General features: G+C 31.3%; 1 protein-coding gene across 1 annotated transcript in view; it reads left to right on the top strand.

The window, feature by feature from the left end:
• LOC134834421 (RYamide receptor) overlaps window positions 1-21,050 on the top strand; it is a 73,544-nt gene that overhangs the window by 2,812 nt on the left and 49,682 nt on the right. The window contains exons 3-4 of the mRNA XM_063849069.1: window positions 197-310; window positions 6,469-6,667. Coding sequence (XP_063705139.1) covers window positions 197-310; window positions 6,469-6,667 — 313 coding nt within the window. The remainder of the gene's footprint in view (window positions 1-196; window positions 311-6,468; window positions 6,668-21,050) is intronic.

Raw genomic sequence — 21,050 nt, 5'->3', positions numbered from 1 at the left:
TTCCTCCACTGACAACGACGAAGTGTCTTTGTAACTTTTCACCGACAAAAACTTTGCCTTGACTTGGAAATTTTCATCTATCTACGACGGGATAAACTGGTGCAACAAGTACCATTCTGTCTATTAAACTTTTTTTTCTTACCTTTTCTTCTCTTTTTTTGAAATTTTGTTATTTATCTTTGCATTTTTCTTGCAGATATGCCAAGTGTATCATATTTTTTGTGTGGTTCTTTGCATTCCTGACGGCGCTGCCAATTTCCATCATGTCAAAATTGATACAACCGGGATCGTGGCATGAACAGTGTGATAGGTAAGTGCATTTTTCATCAATATTTCACCCATTATTGCTGCACTTGATGAGATGAGTTTTCAATTATTTTGATAAGGAATTGCTTTAGAAAGTTTCATAACGATGAGTGTTCGTATTTTTATAACATAATTTTCATTCTTGAACAATTTGAATGAAAAATTCAAACTAAAAAATCAAAACTGATGAAATTTTCACAAATCACAGTTTGAATTTCTTATTAAAATTGTTCAAGAATTCATTCAAAAAAACATTCATCGATAGAAATTTTTTTAAAGCAATTTTTTATAAAAACCATTGAAAACTTAAAATTGAATGTGTTAATCTTTCCAATTTAAAATTCTATGATTTTTGTGCCTCTTTTGAGTCTCTTTTAAAATAATTTTTTATTTAATTTTTTTTTTTAAATTGATGACAGTAAAAATTAGACATGAGATCATTAACTAGACATTAATTACAAGATTTATTATCTTGTTTACAATTTTCAAGTTAAAAATCGTTAAAAATTAGAATATAGTCAATAAAATTAGAATAATAGATAATAGCTTCAAATGAATTAACGTAGTAAAGAATGCGGGAATTTTAAAAAAATATATTTTTTTAATTTTTTTTTTGTTACGTTAAATATTTGAATAGGGTATTTTTAAGTAAAAAAAATAATAACAAAAAATTAACTTAAATTAATTTTTAATTTAATTTATTTTTTAAGTTTAATTTTTAATCAAATTAATTTTCTTAAAGTTACAAAATTAGGTCAAAATAAAAAATTTAAGCTAACATTTTTTAATTTGAACTTGTTTTAATTACTTTATTTTAGAAAATTAATTTTTAGTATTTTTGTTTTTTTTATTTAGAAAAAAATGGCAAAAAATAAATAAAATTTATTTTTTGAAAATTCCTGCATTTCTTAAAAAAAAACTTCGTACACGGAAAAAACTGAGCTTTAACTCTTTCTCAGAATCGGAAATCATTCTACAAAAGTAAGACGTTAAAACAGGAAGTTCAGTTAGTATAAAAGTCAATGTCTAGTTCGATCTAAAGTCAGTTATCGCAAACTACTCTTCAAACACTGAAGTGAAAACTTCATTGTAACTGAAAAGCTCTCTTACTGAAATGGTCAAATTTTTGCTCACTTTTATCGCAATCTGCCTCTCAAGTGCCTTTGCGCTTGAACATTGGTGCAAGTCAGGCCACAAAGAAGGAACTTGTTACGTCAAAGCCGGCGAGGTAAATGAAGAGCTAATTTTGAATGACGAAAACCCATCATCTATCGTGGATGTTTTCTTCTATCGCGGAGAAACCACTTTGCCAAAAGTTCGCAAAGGAATTTGCAACAATTTTCCCAATTTGGAGAGACTTTTCTTGTGGAAGAGCGGCGTGACGGAAATTGAAGACGGAGCTTTTTCCAATTGTGAAAATTTAAAGGAGTTGCATTTACCTGGAAATGAGTTGGAACATCGTATTTTTGCAAGAGCATTCAGAGGATTGAAAAAACTGAATTATTTGAATCTTTCATCAAATCGTTTGACGAGACTGAATGTTTATTCGTACAAAGATACATTACCTGGTTTGAAGTTAATTAACATCAATGACAATGACTTTACTTGCACTAAATTAAGCTCGATTTATGATGCTTTAGTAGAAAAGGGAATTCAAACAGCTGCTGATCTCGATCCATTGAGTAATCGGACTCGTACTGGAATGTCAAGTGTTCACGATATTTTGTGTTATGGAGATTCTTATGTTCCTGGGAGATTATAAAAAAGTTTAAAAAAAATGACGCAGAGAAATCTTCGGATACAAAATCTTCGAAAAAGATAAGATTTTAGTTTTGACTTAATTAACTTTTAGAATACAAAGTTTAACTTATCACGAAATATCGTACAACTTAAGACAAAGTAAATTTTTATATGTCCCATTATATGACCGCCAGTTCACTTTCAATGAGCCCATCAATAGAACATTGAATCATTTTGCTCATTTTTACAAGGATTAAAAAAGCAGAAAGGTATTCAAGGTGAAGATAAGAAACATCAACTGCAGCAAAAGAACAACTGCAAAAGATACATCAAATCAATAAATAATTTACTAATGACCGGCCTTGCAAAATACAATCAATTACCACCCAAAATACGAGAAAGAATTACTTTCAAGCACTTCAAAAACTCTCACAAAATCCACACCTTACACTGATACATTTAATTGATTGAACGAAAGGCACTTTTCATTGGACCTTCACCATTGGCTCATTGGTCTTCAATATTTTTTATTGTATATTGATAAGAATTATTATCGTACATATATAAATCAATTTAAATTTAAACTTATAAAACAATATTAGAATTCGTTATCCAATTCTTTGTTTGATTACTGGCATTATGGATATCAGTTATCGATCCAGGAAATCCCGTTTAGGGACGTTTTAGGGACATTTAACGGCTATGGGTTTTATTGTTTGGTCAACTTGTCTGCAATTGCAAAAGGGATCTTCTCTCTTTCCCCATTTAGACAACAAATAATTGCATTTGCCATTTTCGCACCTTATTCTGTTTATAGTAGTCCAAATGTGCCTTCTTTCTCTAAAACCTGGTAATTCTTTTGTTGGGTCCAAAACCAGATGGCTATTTATTGCAGAGTAATTGATCTATTCGCTTCTCCATTTTTCATTTAAATTGAAAGATTGATCTTCATTTAACCAAGGTGGCTTTCTCTTCAATTTAATTTCCGGAAGGTTACAACGAAATTTGTATATGAATAAGATAAAAAAAAAACAAAAAAAATCAATGAAGTCAATTTCCCAGATTAAGTCACCTGGAAGTTTCCCGATCCTTTCTTTAAAACACATTACAAAGGTTTTTAACCAGGGCTGCAAAACATTAAGTCGTATTAAGTCAAAACTATTTAAACGATTACTTTAGTTTGAGAAAAAGTCACTTCAGTTTCAATCTTTATACTAATTTCAAAAAAAAATGAGGGGTAGGGTAAGTCGTAAGTTTTCTAAGTTAACGCCGAGGAATGGGTCTTAGCTTTTTACCTGTCATCCCAAGCAGGCGCCCTCAAAATTCGCTCAGTTCTCTCCCAAGAAGGTCCCAAAGGGTTCCTAAACACGGTAGGCCAGAACCACGAAATTTTTAAAAGTCCACCACCAGAAAATCTGAGTATAGGAAGTTGTTAGGGAGGCCAAATGCTATTCAAAAAACCAAACTTCTAAATCCTGGATTGGGAAAATTTGATTTTAGAGCCAAAAAACGATTTTTCGATGCTTTTAACGACGAGCTATAAATGACACATCTCAAACAAACTTAATTTTTAAAAAGTTTTTGCAGTCCTGCATTTGAAAAAAAAATAGGAAACAGTCGGAGACAAAATATCCTCAAGCAATAACATTTAAATTTCCCAAGAAACAGTCCTTTTATTTAGCAAAATATTTTAAGTATGTCTCAGAAAGAAAAAAATAGTCGTAGACAATAAAAACTTATCCACGACGATCCGCTTTTCCGAGAAAAAACGAGACAAAATGATTGCATTTCAAGAAGGAATACCTTACCCTTGAGAAATATTTACGGACACGAAACCGTTTCTTTAAATCTTTCTCGAAAGTGCGGCTAAACGTGCGATTATTTAATAATCCCGCGGTTTCAACGTGGTGAAATTACCTTGTTAAAACGTCGTGTTTAAAAAGAAATTATGATAATTTTCTCCACTATTTAATTATTCTGTATTTTCCTCCCTTATTAAATGCCGCTTTCGTTTTTGTACTTAAATATCATCTTTTAAATTAAACGAAGTGGATGACGGACGTCATTCACGAAGGGAAATGTCTTGAAATTAATCACTCAAAAATATGCATGAAAAAGAAACCCAAAAGAGAGAAAAAAATCTTGTCAAACGTAAAATTAAATGAATAGGACAATAAACTTGTACTTACTTGTATTACATAAAATCTGGGGAAAAAAACCTGGTATGGGCATCCATTAATAATAATCAGACTCCTCGCAATGAAAAAGGAAAAAAATATATATTCAAGTGAAAAACTGCCTCGAGATATGAAATTATTCCATTGACATTCATCGTGGTGCTGCTTGGCAAAAAGGAGAGAACGAAGACATCCGAGAACGAAGATTACAGGGACGACACATTTTCTTTTGATGTTTTCCCATAAAGACTTTCGTGTCGTTCTCGGAATAACAAATTTATCAAGTTGAAGTCGTTTCCATGCTAAAAAGTAGTAATTTTAGAGTGACACAAGGTCATATCGAGACTTTAAATCGTTTCGTATTTCATCGAGGATCAAAATATTAATTTTGTCCTTTTTCTTTCGTTAAGGATAATCGTGAGAAATTAATTTGCAGTGATTCAAATCTTTGAAAAAGATTTTAAAAAATTATTTCTCCTTTTTTTTTGCCTTTTTTGTTATCTTTTATCCGTTACTCAGTACAAAAAGAGTCACAATGAAATAATGAACAAATGCAAGTAAATTAAATTCTTAAGCAATAATGGAGGCAAAAATGTAACAGATTGGAGAAAAATTTAATAACGATGTAATTGGAATGGAATCTTGGTACTTTTTCTTTTAAAATATTAAAACTCTGTATAAAAGCTTCCTTTTGAAATTTTTGTCGTCTTGAAAAATATTGTACTCTGAGTTTTAAAGAAAATAGGTTTGAAAATATTCTATGTGTGAAAATCTGTGATCTACAAAATAAGAATTGTTAAACGTAAATGAGGTTCTTTACGAATAAATATAATAAAAAAAGCGAACTAAAAAGGAATAAACAAGAGCCTTGTATTAAAAAGTCACACAAATTGCCAAGTAAATAAAGTTACAAAATTTTTTTAGAACAAAAATCTGCATATAAAAAATTTATTTCAGAGTAAATATCAATACTGAATCATTAGATTTTTGAAATTTGCACTGGGATTCGATTTAAATTTGAATTTTCTGTTGATTTTTCGTTATAATTTCGAACTCTTATATGGAGAAAAATTTTTGTGCATTGGGATCATGCCTTGATTTTACAAAATGGACCTAAATGAAGCAAAATAAGTATGACCTGTAGAAGAAATTAACCTTCTATTTGTTAAGGGAAAGGCGTGAGGGTCGGGCGAAACTCTATAGTCTATCGTCTATACACCCTAGACGATACCCTATAGGCGAAAAACGGATCAGATTGATCCCTTGAGGGGATTTTAAAGGGTTTAATCTGATCCTTTAAGGGATCAACCTGATCCCCTTTCGAATTACTCATCCGCAGACCAAAAAAATTGAATCTTTCAAGATGATCATTTAAGAGATTAAATTGACCTCCTAGAGGTATCAAATTGACCTCTTGAAGGGATCAAATTGACCTCTTAAGGAATCAAAATGATCTCTTGAAAGATTCAAATTTTTGGGTTTGCGAATAAGTAACTCGAAAGGGATTCAGGTTGATCCCTGAAGGGATCAGATTAAACCCTTTAAAATTCCCTCAAGGGATTAATCTGACCCATTTTTTGCCCATAGGGTACTGACCGAATATAAAGAATCTATAAAAAAACGGATAAGATTGATCGTTTAAATCCATCTGATCCTTTAAGGAATCAATCTGAGCTCTTAAGAGATCCCTTATAAAGTGATTAATATTTTTAAATTAAATCAAACACTTCATAAGTAATTGCCTTAAAGGTTCTGATTGATTAATGAAAAAGTTAAAATAATCCCTTAACTAAGGGATCAGGAAACTTTTTTCAAGGTTAAGAGGACCAATCTCATCCGATATAGAGAAGTTGGTTAAGATGCCGCATTGATGATTCGCAGATCGAGCGATTGTTTTCGACTCAGAGCAACAGATTTTCTTTTGGTTCTGTTTCAGCTCAAATTTTTACTTAAATTCTACGAGCACCGAGTAAAATTTGAGGGCGGGAAGAAGAGGATACCCGGGATGCCAATTTAATATCTACGATCGTTTTATATTATTATTGGCGAATTAACACATTAGAAGTTAGGACTTTAAGACTTCAAGCCTAAGTTTATAAACTTTGAAAAAAACTTTAAATTTTAAAACTCCTACCCATTTTTATCCCCCATAAGCATCTTATAAACCATCATTAAGCAATTTTTAAAACACTTAACGAAAAATCCGGATGTCATTAAAGTTTTTTCTCTTCACATTTTTCCACAGATACATTTGCGGCGAAGACTGGCCTGATCCCACACTAAACCGTTACTACACAACCGCACTAATGATCCTTCAGTTCATCATTCCCTTGTGCGTTCTCGTATCGACCTACACTCGTATCGCGGTCGCTGTTTGGGGAAAACGTCCGCCTGGCGAAGCAGAAAACTCCCGCGACCAGCGAATGCATAAATCAAAGCGGAAGGTAAGTAAATAAATTACGATAAATTACCCAGTGATAATGAAGAAATAACAAATTGAGATGCGATAATGACAATTTATCTTTCTGTCTTGGGATTCGAAGAAATTCAGTTAAAATGAAAAATATCGCAACAAGCAAAGAAAGAGATTACAGTGATACAAGAAAAAAGGAAAATTTAAATTAATTACAACCCTTCGTTGATTTTTGCCGCGTAAAGAAAGGTTTTTATTGTATGGCAAGATAATCCGCAATGGTGAATTGTGTAAATCTTGTTTAAAAAGTATCATCTCGAAACTTAATTTTAATTTAAAAAATAGAGCAAAATGGAATTGCATTGTATGAATTCTTGTCTCTTGCTAGAGTCTATTGAATTTTTCAAAGCAGAGAAGGAGAAAAACAATCAAGATTTTATTGTCTTTTGCTTTCATTTTCCATTTTTCGACGACAACGACGACGATGCAGAAAATCTTTCTGATCCTATTTGCCAAACAACTTCAAGTCGTATACAATGTGAATTGTGCATATAATAGCATAAATGAATAATCCGACTTAACGTTGCTTGCTTGCGTTTAATAACATTAGACACCTTGAGGCTGTCTCGTAAGTGGTGCGATAAGAAATGCATTTAATGTTTTTTGTATTTAATTTTGTCATTTGCATGCAGTTTCGAATATCAGTAACTGGACCGAGATTTTTAAGCTGAAAAATTTTTTTTTAATTAAAATTTTAAATTCAGAAAATTTTGCTGGATGATCAAAACCAAATTTGACAGTTTTTTCTGAGAATTTTTTCAAACCACGTGACTTTAGAATTTCTTCAAACCACGTGACTTGAGAAATTTTTTAAACCACATTACTTGAGCAATTTTTCAAACCACGTGACTTATAATTTTTTTAAACCACGTGACTTGAGAAATATGTGAAACCAAGTAACTTAAGAATTTTTTTTCAAAACACGTGACTTGAAAGTTTTTTTCAAACCACGTGACTTCAGAGTTTTTTTTAAACCACGTGACTTGATAATTTTTTCAAACCACGTGACTTAAGAATGATTTTCAAAACACGTGACTTGAAAGTTTTTTCAAACCACGTTTATCAAACCAAGTGTCTTGATAAATTTTTGAAACCATGTGACTTGATAAGTTTTTCAAACCACGTGGCTTAAAAATGATTTTTAAACCACTTGACTTTAGAATTTCGTCAAACCACGTGACTTGAGAGTTTTTTAAACAATGTGACTTGAGAAATTTTTCAAATCACATGACTTGAGAAATTTATCAAACCACGTCACCTGAGATTTTTTTTGAACCACGTGACTTATGAATGTTTTTCAAACCACGTGACTTGAAAAACTTTTAAAACCACGTGATCTGAATTTTTTTATTTAGAAAAAAAATCTTTAAATTATTTTATGAAAAGAATTTTTACTCAAATCCCTGCTTTACTTTTCTCGGCTCAACACAATTGAAGCATGAAAAAAGCGAAGATTTCCATCGGTCATTAATTTCAACGACGACATTTACCTCAGAGATCGCCACTCTAAACTTTTATGAGACAAAAAATCTCTTTTTTATTTCCAAGGCAGAGTTTGAAACAATAAATCCGCAAAACAAATGGCAGAAATGGCTTGGGGTCGTGTCGACAGCAAAATGTCGGCAGCAAGAAACACGTCAAAAATATGATATTTTTATTTAAATTTTTGTGTTTCGCGGAAAAACACTTTATAAAAGCACAGCAAAAGAACATCAGAGGGAATTGCGACAGGCAAAAGGCGTTAAATTAAGAGCATCAACTTGATTAAATTCAGAAATCTGATGAAAAATTTTGTCTCTTTCGCGAAAAACGTTATTTTTGTCACAATGAACTGGAAGAAGAATGAAGAAGAAGAAGCTTTAAAAGCGATTTACGTCTTTCTGTTTATCACTAAACAAACAAATTTCTTTATAATGCGCCATTAAATAGTTTTATATATAGTTTCAAAATAATAAATATCCTTCTCAGCAAGTAAAGTAATCCTCTTACTCTCATTCTTTCACTTTTGCCAAACGACACAACACGACACAATTGTTATACTCAAGATTTATACGGTGCTTGTTATTAGTATCGTGACATATTTTAAATTGCTGTAATCTGTTACCACGCTCTCGCCTTCGTGTTATGATGCATTTTTGTCGGAAAAACTGCACGTTGCCACGATAATCTCCGTTTGCAAACTTTTTATTAAATAATTAAGATAAATATCGTTCGTAGTTTTTTTTTTCTCTGTTCATCATGCGAGCAAAACAGTAACGAATTGATTAACGACTCTTTTTTTTGTCCTTTCTAGACCGCATAAAAAATGTTTGATCAATATATTTTTTATGTGGCAAAAAAAATGTGATTATTCATTTTTTATTGGTGCCATTCCACCGCCTCAAGTGTCACGTTACTAACTGAGGGATTCCAAAAGAAAAAGTTTTCGTTGATAAAAAAAAATTAATCGCATTTTTCAATTTTTTTTTTAAATTAATCCGTCTTTGATCCATTAATTAAGTTAACGAGTGAACTTTTATTAAGCTCGTTAAGAAGAGGTGCAGACGAAATTCTTTGGAATGCATTCAAGTGAGAGCGTTCTCATAAAAGTTGCAGTCAAACGAAACGTCTAGCATGTAATTTATTATCATGCTCGTGAGTAGAAAAATGAAAGACTTTTATGAGATACGATTAGATGTTTACTCTACACCTGATGTGCAACTTGGCAGACATACATTTATCATGTTTTCATTATTTGTTTGCAAAAAAAAAGGCGCACGTATATGACAATAATCCTTGTTTGCCACTTTGCAGCGCGATAACAGAGTTTCTACGTCGTAAATTATGGATTTTTATTTCTGCATTATTATTCGCAGGAAATATTTCTATAAAAAGAAATAATATAATGACGGCGGCGTGCCTTTGGAAAAAGTAAGAATCATCATCCAGTAAATAAATATAATGTTTTATGTATCAATTGCAGGTTCATTGTTGCAAGTTTTAAAGTGCTACATTTGATATTCTCTCTATTGTGTTTTTGTGCATTTTTAATGAGTTTCGAGCAAAGTTTTATTTTTTTGACAAGTTCTGTGTATTCATTAAATTGCTTTAAAACACGAGAAAGGATAACAAAAGTTATAAATATTATATCCAATTACAGTTTGGCTTGTGTTGGCTCAGCTTTCAACTTTTACTGCGATGATAACTTTTGCTATTAATGAGCTAATGTAATTAAATTATTTTCTTTTTCCATAGAAATGAGTACATAGATAAATACTTGTTCAAGTTACTAAACCATAAGAAACTTTGTCGTCATTTTTGTGAGGTGAAAACTTGTCGGTAGACTGCTAAGTGAGGGATGAGAGCGCATTCAATAAAGTGATTAATAATTCTCTATTGAAACGTTGACAAGGAGTTAATTCAATGAAATAGTGCGTTGTGTCAATTTCATTAATTTTATGAATAAGTAATATTCTGCTGATAATGGATTTTAGTTGATTTGATCCTCGTTCTTGATTGTGCTTTATTGATGTGGAACCATTAGTAATAGAGTTGATTGGTTACTCAGGTTTGTTTGTGGAAAACAAATTCTACTTTTAAATGAAATATTATACTTAGTTCTTTGAAGTCAAGTTCTGACCAAATCTTAATCTTGAATTGTTTTATAAAGAGAGATAAAAAAGGTGTTCCTTTTACATTTTTTTTCACAATTTTGCAGCTCTTGTTTCATTCATAAATTTTTGTCTTTGGTTTTTTGAATCATAAAAACGACGGAAATTCCTATATTTTAAAAGGCTCCAATTACTTGAAACAATTCCGTTTTTGATATTCTTAAATAAATAAGAATCATTTTGTGACCCATTTTCATTTTTCGTCCATGCTTATTCGTTTTTTTTAACTCTCTAAGATTCTTAAAATATTTTATCACTTGTAATTCGAAGTCCTTACTCTACATTCTTTTAATTACGCAGGTCTTAACTAAAGTATTCCTCGTTTTGTATGCTTTGCGTATTTGTTGATAGGGTTTAAGTAGTTCTACTGGAATAATGACATTGTTTAAAGGAATTGCAACAACAGGTTTAAAAACCCTTGGCTACATAAAAACTAATTTTCATTTGGGGCGAAAAAGCCATTGGAGAATCCGCCGTCATAAAAAACCCATCTTTTCAAAAAACATTTATTCATAGTGTTTCGTCATCCTTCTCAGAGTAAAGGTTTCGTCATCCTTCTTGCGACGGCCACCGGAAACATAAATAAATACACAAAATTAACAAAGAGCAACATCAGGGCTTCGATAATGTCGTGGCAGCTCAAAGTATTTGGTCAAGATCAGGTACTTTTGACTCCAGGTCCTATTTGTGATATATTTTCGTATACAATGTTTTTGTATCAAATGAAAATAATTCCTTGAAACTCATTGATTTTTTTATGATTTATGGTTTACCCCAATTATCCTGTAATTATGTTAATTTGGGTTATTTCCGTTTTATTGACTTCTAAAATTATAAATGAAGCATAAATTTCTTACCTCTTTGATTGTCATTCGAAATGAAATATAATTTCACAGACAGACAAATATTCTGTTCAAGTTCCATTTTTTGCTTTTGAACGCATTTTATGTCTCTGCAGTCAACTAAGAGTCAACACAAATGATAAAAAATTAAATCGTATGTCAAGAAACAAAGATTTGTTTCAATCTGCAACTCTTACACAAGTTAATAAATGTACCGTTATTACTTGTGGATTACTTGCAAGTGTCTTTCATTAACAACTTTTTTATATCGGAGATCAGTAAATTTGTCTGGTCTAGACACCTTCTCCGTCTTCTATTAAATGGCAGCAACTATAATTGCATAAAAATTACTACGATACATTGTTACGTCTCTTTCATAACCTTTTGTATACTGCCGCTGTGATGGTGCTGTAATTCGAATCAAGGCTGAAATCTTGAAAGTTTTTTTTTTGCATTTGACACAAAAAGTTCACAGCAATTACAATCATTTACTTACCAAATGAAGATGCTTCTGATCGTTTGCTTCCTTCTAGTTAAGCAGCTGTAACAGGGTCATAAAAGATATTTTTAAAAATATTTATTTGAAAAAAAAAATGAAACAACATTGCGTAGATATACAAAACAAGACAAGCTAGCCAGCCAGCCAGAGTTACAATCACATTACCAATTATGCAACTAATGATGAGATTGATGATGATGCTCTAACTGTACGTAGAAGACCATGATCATTTATCCACACATTATAACGTACGCCATAGAAGCTAGACAGAAAGAGAGACAAAACTCGAAAAATATAATTATGATTTTCCATTCACTTTTGCACTTTCAACTTCGTCTACGTACCTCATTCAAACGCAGTCTGCGAGAGTTGTCTCTGTAAATAAATAAAATATATGATACAAGATGCATAACGATTGTCGATAAATAATTGCAGTGATGTATGACCAACTAAATTATTATTAAGATGTAATCAATTATCTCGCCAAGTAGCAGAAGTAACCAGTTACACACACACACTGGAAACATAAAAACATGTTGGATGGTGTTGATGATGCGATATTATCAAGTCAATGAACTACTACCGAAGATCGTTGTGTCATGTCACAAATGTGCAAAATCATTGTTTAACGTTTTTGTTTTGTTTTATCTCTACAGGTTGATGAAGAAATCCATTAGTAAGATTTGTGTTGTTATGATAATTGGTGAAACTATTTTTATCGAATCGTGGAAGATTCGAGGTGAAATTGACAAATATTGCTTAGTGAAAATTCCTTGTGCTGCAATTTAAAACAAAGTTTTTTTTTGTCAATTTCAAAAGTAATTTGCACAAAAGTTGATTAGTTTAACATCCATTGACGAATTCGCACATTGACTTCATGAAGGTCAAATGAAGGTCTTATTTAGTTCCGTTAAAAGATGTCATCAGGCAACCTAAGGCGATTAGCTTCAGCGATCATGGAGGCGATTCATATTCTCAGTTTGGGTTCTCTATTTTACCCAATGGGTCAACAGGACTTTTTTAAAGTCTTGTGGATTAATTAGAGACTCCAGAACCGGGTACTCGAAACCCGGGTATCCGGATTTTGTTAAGACTCGATAACCGGGTATTACTCAAATTACTCAAGTCGAGTAATTTTTAAGAAAAAAATTGGAAAATACTTTAAAAAATTAACTTTTGTTTGCAAAATTTTTAGTTTTTAAGAATTTTAACAAAAGTTTTTGTGCAAAATCGATGCAATACGTCTTTTTTGTAAAGATTATCGGTGCTAAAAACTTTAATTTTTAAGAAATTTTTCTTTCATTTTTTAATTAATTTATAAGTATGTAAAAATAATGTAATTTTTCAAAGCATTATTTTTCAATTTTAAGGCTGTTAAGTCTTATTTTTCACATTTTTGAGGAAAATTATTTTCAACAAAATTTTAATGTTTTTGTCATTATTTTAGAAATTTCGCTTTTAAAGGTTTGAGTAAAAAATTTTTAAATTTTCTCTCATTAATATTTTTTTTATCAAATCCACAAATTTTTCATTGAAAAAACTCAAAATTAAAAAAAAAACATTTTCGAAGCTTGTGGTAATGTAATTACGTGGTAACGTCATTTTTTATGAGATATTCGGAATCGGGTATCTGGGTACTCGCAATTTTCGGACTCGAAAACCGGGTAGTAAAAATTGTCTAGGATCAATTAATTCAGCTAACCAAATTTATAAAAGAAATTTTTCCTAATTTTTATGTTTTTTTTTGAGAAAAATATTTTTTAATTTTTTCAAAAAAAAAGTAAAAGTTGGTAAAAAAAAATAAATAAAAATATGTAGGGCCTGATTTTTGAATTCTACAAAAATATAGAGACTATGCTGAACCACACGGAGTTACTTGACGTGAAGCAAAGAGTTTACTTTAACGTTCTGAAACTTATCGACAAAGCCAAGAATGATCTGCTCCCGGAATACTTGACAGAAATATTAACAACAGTGGGCGAGGCACAACCTTACGGCCTTCGAAGTAGAAGCGATTTCAGATTGCAAAACTATCTAAGGCGTCATTTATTTACGGCGTCGGATAAAAAAGGACTTTTTTTTGACCCCCACCCCCTCTAAAATCGGAAACTGTCGGAATTTTAAGACTCCCCCTAATTTACGACGTACTTTTTAGTAAAATATACCCCCCCCCTTTTTAAGAAAAATTGTTTAAAATTTAGCTCAAATTTAAATAGAAATTTGTGAAAAATTGTACATGTTTACTCAGTAAGTTTAAAAACAGAACAAAAAAGTTTAAAGCGCTTAATTATTTCTGACAAATTGAAACAAAAATCTTAACTATAGAGAATTTATACGACGTCATATTTTTCTTTTCACCCCCCTCCCCCTACGTAGAAATCCATCGAAAATTCATGGATTCAAGACTCTTAAGCCACTGAGTGAAATAATTTACATAAATTGACTTTTCTCATTTTAATAAAAAGTTAATAAAAGTTACCCCTTATCTAACGTCTTGACCCACATCTGCCACGTGCCGCGTATTAAATCAGTATCAGCACTTTTCATCGGCATCCCCGTGGATTGCAATAATAACATTTTCCCTTTTAGATAAACGACCGACTTACAAATTAAACTGCATTACTGCACAGATAAAACCATTTAAGTTATTTTAATTGAAAAGATAAAATTAAATTCTTTCTTTGCTAAGCTGCCACAAGAGAGCAGGATGACAGCAAGCAAAGCAAAAATTCCCGGAATAAACAAAGAAAGCAATTAGAAATAAAGAGCGAAGATTTACAATGTTTAACGAGTAATTTAAAAAAAATTCCTGCACGAAACATTCTTTCCTTTTTTTTCTTGCCACGAAGAAAAAAATCGTCCTTCAAAGTGTCAATAGATTTACATTATTACGATGCTGAGAGAGAAAAAAGAAACTTACAACTAATCCAAGCGAAAATGCTATAAAAAACTGCATTAACCAACAACAAACGTTACGTGACTCGCAACATTTTTCTTTCCTCTACATCGCTATATACGGCACGTCTTTGGACAAAGCTTTTCAATCAATAAATAATCCATCTTTATTCTTGTTCTCCATTAACATACCGCGTGTCGCCTTCCATTACTACCAGAATAAAAATTACAAAGCATATTAACGAGTCACGTCTCTAGCAGCGTTCTGTTCCTTACGTAATTTCACTATGACGCAGAAGTTAAACAAATAAAAAAAGTTTGTTATTAAATAAATTAATATAAATAAAGAAACAAGTTTCTGATCAAAAAAAAAAAAAAAACTTACACATGATACAGTTATTCCCGCGCGCTCGTGTAGTAAATAAAACACGAGGTAGAATGGATGAATAAAGAGGAAATAATAATAAACAATAAAAAGTAAAAAGTGAAAAAAAATCCACTTCATGATCAGTTCATTCACATCACTTATTAATTTTTATTGCGAGCGTTACAGTTTCTCACTCACATGTGAGAAATTTTAAGAATTGCCCAAAAATTCCGACAATAAATTGTCATGATAATCGAAAGTGGTTATACAGGATGTTGTTACTGTTTGGAGAGGTGTTGATGTCACAACTTGCACTTTTTCTTTCACTACATGATCGTTAATTGACTGTTCGTATCTCTCTCTCTCTCCGTGATTCACATAAGGAACAAATTTATGTGACACTAATGGGACTAAATTTATTACCAGGCGACAATGTAATTTCCTGCGAAAAGTTTAAGCTTTTGGTAAGATGAATTTTCGCCTACCTATAAATTACTGTGTCAATAAGTTTCATCTCATAATTTTTTAAAAAGGAAATATCCTGACTTTTACGTTTCCTTCAAAGACAAGATCCGTAAAGGGACCGTAAAGAGTTTCCTTGAAACAGAAAATTTTATTTATTTAAAGTTATTGCAGTTGTTTCAAGCTAAATGGAAGAATTTTGTGACTTTATTCACTCAAATAATTCAAAACAAGGATCTGTGTGGGAAATAAGTAAGAGAGAATAAACTGACAGTCATGGTCATGAAAAACATTTAAAATCCTTTTGAGGGTTGTTAATGTTGCATATTTGAAGTATCTTGCCAACTTATGGCAACAAATTGGACTGGCATTTTATTTATGTTAGTTCCTTGAATTTGACAAGAAACATTTTTTTATAAAATTTTAAAGAATTTAAAAAAAATCGCTTTTGAAACGTTTTGGAGTCTGTCATTTTGACAATGGACCCAATGCACAAAAATTTTAATGTCATCAGAATATCAAGTGGGGAAAAAAATTTTAAGACCCCGAAAGTTTAAACAAAATTTAATGAAATGAGCACTGAAAGAGTTAAAATATTTTTTTACCGAGAATTTCAAAAACTTGCCCATCAAGGGCGGATCCAGAGGGCTATCAGCGGACCACGAAGGGGGGTGCAAATCTATATAAAATCACCTTTTTTGTTAAATTTTGTGTCATTTTTGTGATTTTTAGTGCTTTTTGAGCTTCAAAGGGGGGTGCAATTGCCCCCCTCTGAATCCGCCCTTGTTGCCCATAAAGATGGGCAATAAAATAAAAATTTTAATTCAAAAAGGGCAGTCAAAATGCAAAACCTTATGAAACAACTTGTTTCAAACAAGAAAATTTACCCTAAAATGAAATAAAAATCAAAAATTATTATTGTGAATAAAATTTCTTGATAATTACCCTTTTAGGGTTAAATTTGAATGTAATGGGCAATAAATGGGCAATAATGGGCAATTATAGTTTTTGATTCAAATATCCTTAAAATTTGTTCTCAAAGATTAAAATTAACAAATGAGATGAACAATTGGGTAACAAAAGGGCAAAAGTTGCCCATGTGGGCAAAAAATGGGCATTTTAAAAAAGCTGAGTTCCAGAAAAAAATGTTGAGTTAAAATAAAGACCTCTGAAGCATTTTTTATTTATTTTTTATTAAAATTAGAAAAAAGTAAAAAAAAATCTTCAGAGGTCTTGTTTTAGTTCTTTGGGGTCTAAATAATTTTTTTTAATCAAACTTGCAATTCTGATGATAATTTTTGTGCATTGGGTCTTCTACTTTCAAAAAATCAGGCTCTAATCTTTAAGCGATTTTTTCAAAATTCTTTGAAATTCAATTCAAGCTTCGTTCTAAAGTTAAAATACTGAATTTTTAGCAAATATTGAAAATACTGAAAAAATTTTTTTTTTGTATTATTGAGCCTTAAATATTTTGTTAAGCAAAAAAATATAATTTTCTGTTAAATTTGATCGCATCCAATTTTGTAGGAAATTTCATTTTTAACGAGTTTTTTTTTGAATTTTTTTTAACATCGTTTTATAAAAATCTGATGAAATTTCCTACGAAATGAGATGCGATCAAATTTCACAGCAACTTTTAAATCCAACAAAAAATGCCCGAGAAAAATTCATCAAAATCCTCACAAAGTACCTTTTCATAGAATGAAACGAGAAGCTATTTATGTGCATTTTTTTTTGCATCACCTGAAAAAAAATAACATCCCAATAGTGCACCAACCAACATGCCAACTGCAAAAGCTGAGACTTGTCTAAGCAATTTATGTCTCATGTTAAATTTGTTGCATTTGAAATATTGTTTACTTGACAAAGAAGAGAAGATGCATGTTTGCCGAAGGGAAACATTTTAACTCTTAATGCAAGGAGAATAAGGGCACTTATTCAGAGAAAGAAAATTTATACAAAAAAGTGCCTACTTGAAAGTCTATCAAATCGATAAGAAATTGACTTCCTAAATTTTATTCCTTTGTCAATTGATGGTTTTTATTTGAGTTCAAGCTAAATTGCCTTACATCGACAATGTCTCTTACGTAAGTCGATTCAGTTGAAGCAGAAGAAGAAGAAGAAGCACAAAAGAACGAGTTGATTTGTTTATAGCTTTAAAAACTTGTTATATGTAAGTTGTGATGATATCGAAAGTGAATTCAATTGTAAGTGAAGATATTTATGTGTTTCCGCAAGAAAATGTTCAACGTTTCATGCTCATGCTGTGTGTGTGGCTCGGCATGCATGTGACTTAACTTTCGATTTTTGTACAACAATTTTTTTTCCTTTCAACTTTACACTCTTCGTAGAAACAACTGTCTGTGTGCATTACCGGTCGTCTTGTTTATTAATCGAACCTTCTTTGGATGGTTACAAAACATTGAAACAATGTACAAGCGGAGAAGAGAGTTTGGCACGATTCCTTCTACGACTTTCTGCGAGATCGTTATTGGATATGGCATTTACCGCAACATTGCGGTGCAAAAAGTTTAGCTTAGACTCGTTGATGTAACTCTCTCGTGGTGAAACGCGCTGAGTCAGTCACTCGGCTAAATATTCACAATGACAGCTCTATTAATGCTTTGGCATAAATGGCAGACACATAGAGTGAGTTAGAGAAACAAAAAAAAAGTTTTAAAACTCTGCTAAATTGAATTTTACGGTTTTATGAGCGTGATCGAGCGTAGAGAACACCGATTATTCCTCCTCATCATACAATGTTGGTAAAAAGTTGTATTGGCATGAAGGAACGACCATTACAAAGCATTTCTCTTAAGTTTTTCTGCTGACGGAAAAACGAGTTAGATTGGTTCCTTAAGAGATCAAATAGACATATGAAGGTAAAAATTGACCCCTAAAGGTTCAAATTGACCCCTGAGGATCCAAACTGACCCTAGAAGATTTAAAATTGACCCCTTTGGAGTCAAAGTAGACCCCTTAGAAGTCGAATGGACCTCAAAGGATTCAAACCTTTTGGAATCAAAATAGACCCCTAGAAGTCAAATTGACCCCTTGGGAGTCAAATTGACCCCTTAGGATTCAAGTTGACTCCTGCGGATTCAAATTGAATTCTTAAAAGCTATAAATAGATCCATGAAGATACAAATTGACCCCTGAGGATCCAAACTGACCCTAGAAGATTCAAATTGACCCCTGAGGATCCAAACTGACCCTAGAAGATTTAAAATTGACCCCTTTGGAGTCAAAGAGACCCCTTTGAAGTCAAAGTAGACCCCTTAGAAGTCGAATGGACCTCAAAGGATTCAAATTGTCTCTTTTGGAGTCAAAATAGACCCCTTGGGAGTCGAATTGACCCCTTAGGATTCAAATTGACTCCTGCGGATTCAAATTGACTTCTTAAAAGCTAAATTGACCCCTTAAATTGACCTTAGAAAGATCAACTTAATCTCCTTTGAAGTTGGTTATCCGCAGATCACTTCAAGAGGTCAATTTCATCCCTTGAGAGGTCAATTTGATCCTTTTTGAGGAATAGAAAATGGATCAATTTGACCTCTTAAGACTTCAGGGATAAAATTAAGCTCTTGAAGGGATTAATGTTTTTCGACTCTGCGGATACAGAACTCCAAGAGAGATCAATTTGGTCCTTTCTTAAGCTTAAAGGAGTCTCTTAGGAGGTCAATTTGACTTCAAAGGGGTCAATTTAAATCCTTAGAGGTCAATTTGATCTCTTAGAAGGAATCAATCTCACCCATTTTTCGTCCATAGAGCTCAAATATCAGACAGACCTCAACACTAGCCAAACTCATGTTGCAAAAATGTACGAACCACTTCAAAGGGAAACAATATGATTGATAACGACCGTATATTTTTGGCATGATTTAGCAATTCATATTGATTACATATGCCGTGTACTTCTTTTTCCTGGTATTTGAATACAACCATTTCACGATGACCTTTTTTGCGTAAAAAGAAAGAAATATGAACAAAGGCATATTCAAAAGTCAAACACGAATAAACATTTTCTAATATATCACGTAACAAAATGTTCGAGATAAGACCTTGATGTTTGATATTGTTCAAAGTCGAAACACGAAAGTTTCATCTAGATGCGAAATGAAATGTGTTTCCGAGAAAACTCACACAATCGTCACTAACTAGAATTTCCGTGTCAATCTCACACCATGCACTTACTTACATGTCGCAAAAAAAAATAGTGATCCATATATTTTATGATTATAAAATGTTACACATTATTTCCATTAGACAAATTAGTTTCTTTCTACTAATCAGTTGCCTTGTTGTTAGGTGTCTCTTTCATTTATTAATAACAATCCAAAAATAGAACAATGAGCATTTTTAGTCATGTAAGATATTTAAAATAGAGTAATATGACACACTTACAGTAATAACGGAAGAATTTATATTAAAATTATTGCGAAAGGAAATAAGTCTTTCCAGATGGAAAGGATTGTGAAATTTTACTTTGAAAGTTTATCAAGAATCTTATTGAATGACTAGAAAATTAATTCAGGAAATCTTAGAAAATTTATTTTTTATCTTTCCTGTATTTATTACGTCTAATTTCTAAGGATTCTTTAAGTAATCGGCTTCTATTGAAAAATTGCTGAATAGCAAACATCAAAAAAGAATAAAATTGAATTTTTCGTCCCACTGCATATTTTGAGTTTCTGTAGCATTGTATATTCGACATTTTTGCCCCAGTTGACATTTTAGGTTGATTGTCCCAATGCCAGTTTAAAAGCTTTTGACCCAGTTAGCATTTTAATAGAATTGTCCCAATGCAAATTAATTTTTTTTAACCCAGTTGACATTTTAAAAGAATTTTAAATGCAAATTTAATTTTTAACCCAGTTGACATTTTAGTAAAATTGTCCCAATGCAAATTAATTTTTTTAAAACCCAGTTGGCATTCTAAAATAATTATCCTAATGCAAATTTAATTTTTGCCCCAGTTGACCCAGTTGATAATTTTGTACCAAATTGTCCCAATGCTAAAATAATTAAGTAATGCAAATTTAATTTTTGCCCCAGTTGACATTTAAGTAAAATTGTCCCAATGCAAATTAATTTTTTTAAAACCCAGTTGGCATTCTAAAATAATTATCCTAATGCAAATTTAAGTTTTTGACCCAGTTGACATTTTAGTAAAATTGTCCCAATGCCAATTATTTTTTTTAAACCCAGTTGACATTCTAAAATAATTATCCCAATGCAAATTTAAGTTTTTGACCCAGTTCATATTTCAAAATATTGTGTGTCCTAATGTACATTTAAAAGATTTTAACCAACGCACATATAAAATTTATGACCTAATGCACATTTAATATTTTTATCCCAGTTAATATTTAATTTTTTTTGTCCCAATGCACATTTTTAGTTTCTAGCTCTGTTCTTATCGTTTAAAATCTAAATTTTTTCAAATAAAATTTTAATTATTTTTACATGATTAATTTAAAATGTTGATAAAAAAAATAATTTTTATTTTATTTGAAATATTCGAAAATATCAATACTCCTAAAAATTTATAAAAATAAAAATTTATAAAAAAAAAATAAAATAAAATTAAAAAAATTAATAAATAAAAATGAACTAAAAGGAAATCGAATAAAAAAAAT

This window comes from Culicoides brevitarsis, chromosome 3, assembly GCF_036172545.1.
Source record: "Culicoides brevitarsis isolate CSIRO-B50_1 chromosome 3, AGI_CSIRO_Cbre_v1, whole genome shotgun sequence".
Classification (NCBI taxonomy): domain Eukaryota; kingdom Metazoa; phylum Arthropoda; class Insecta; order Diptera; family Ceratopogonidae; genus Culicoides; species Culicoides brevitarsis.
Note: the sequence above shows the minus strand (reverse complement) of the source record. Positions and strands in the feature narration are given on the sequence as shown.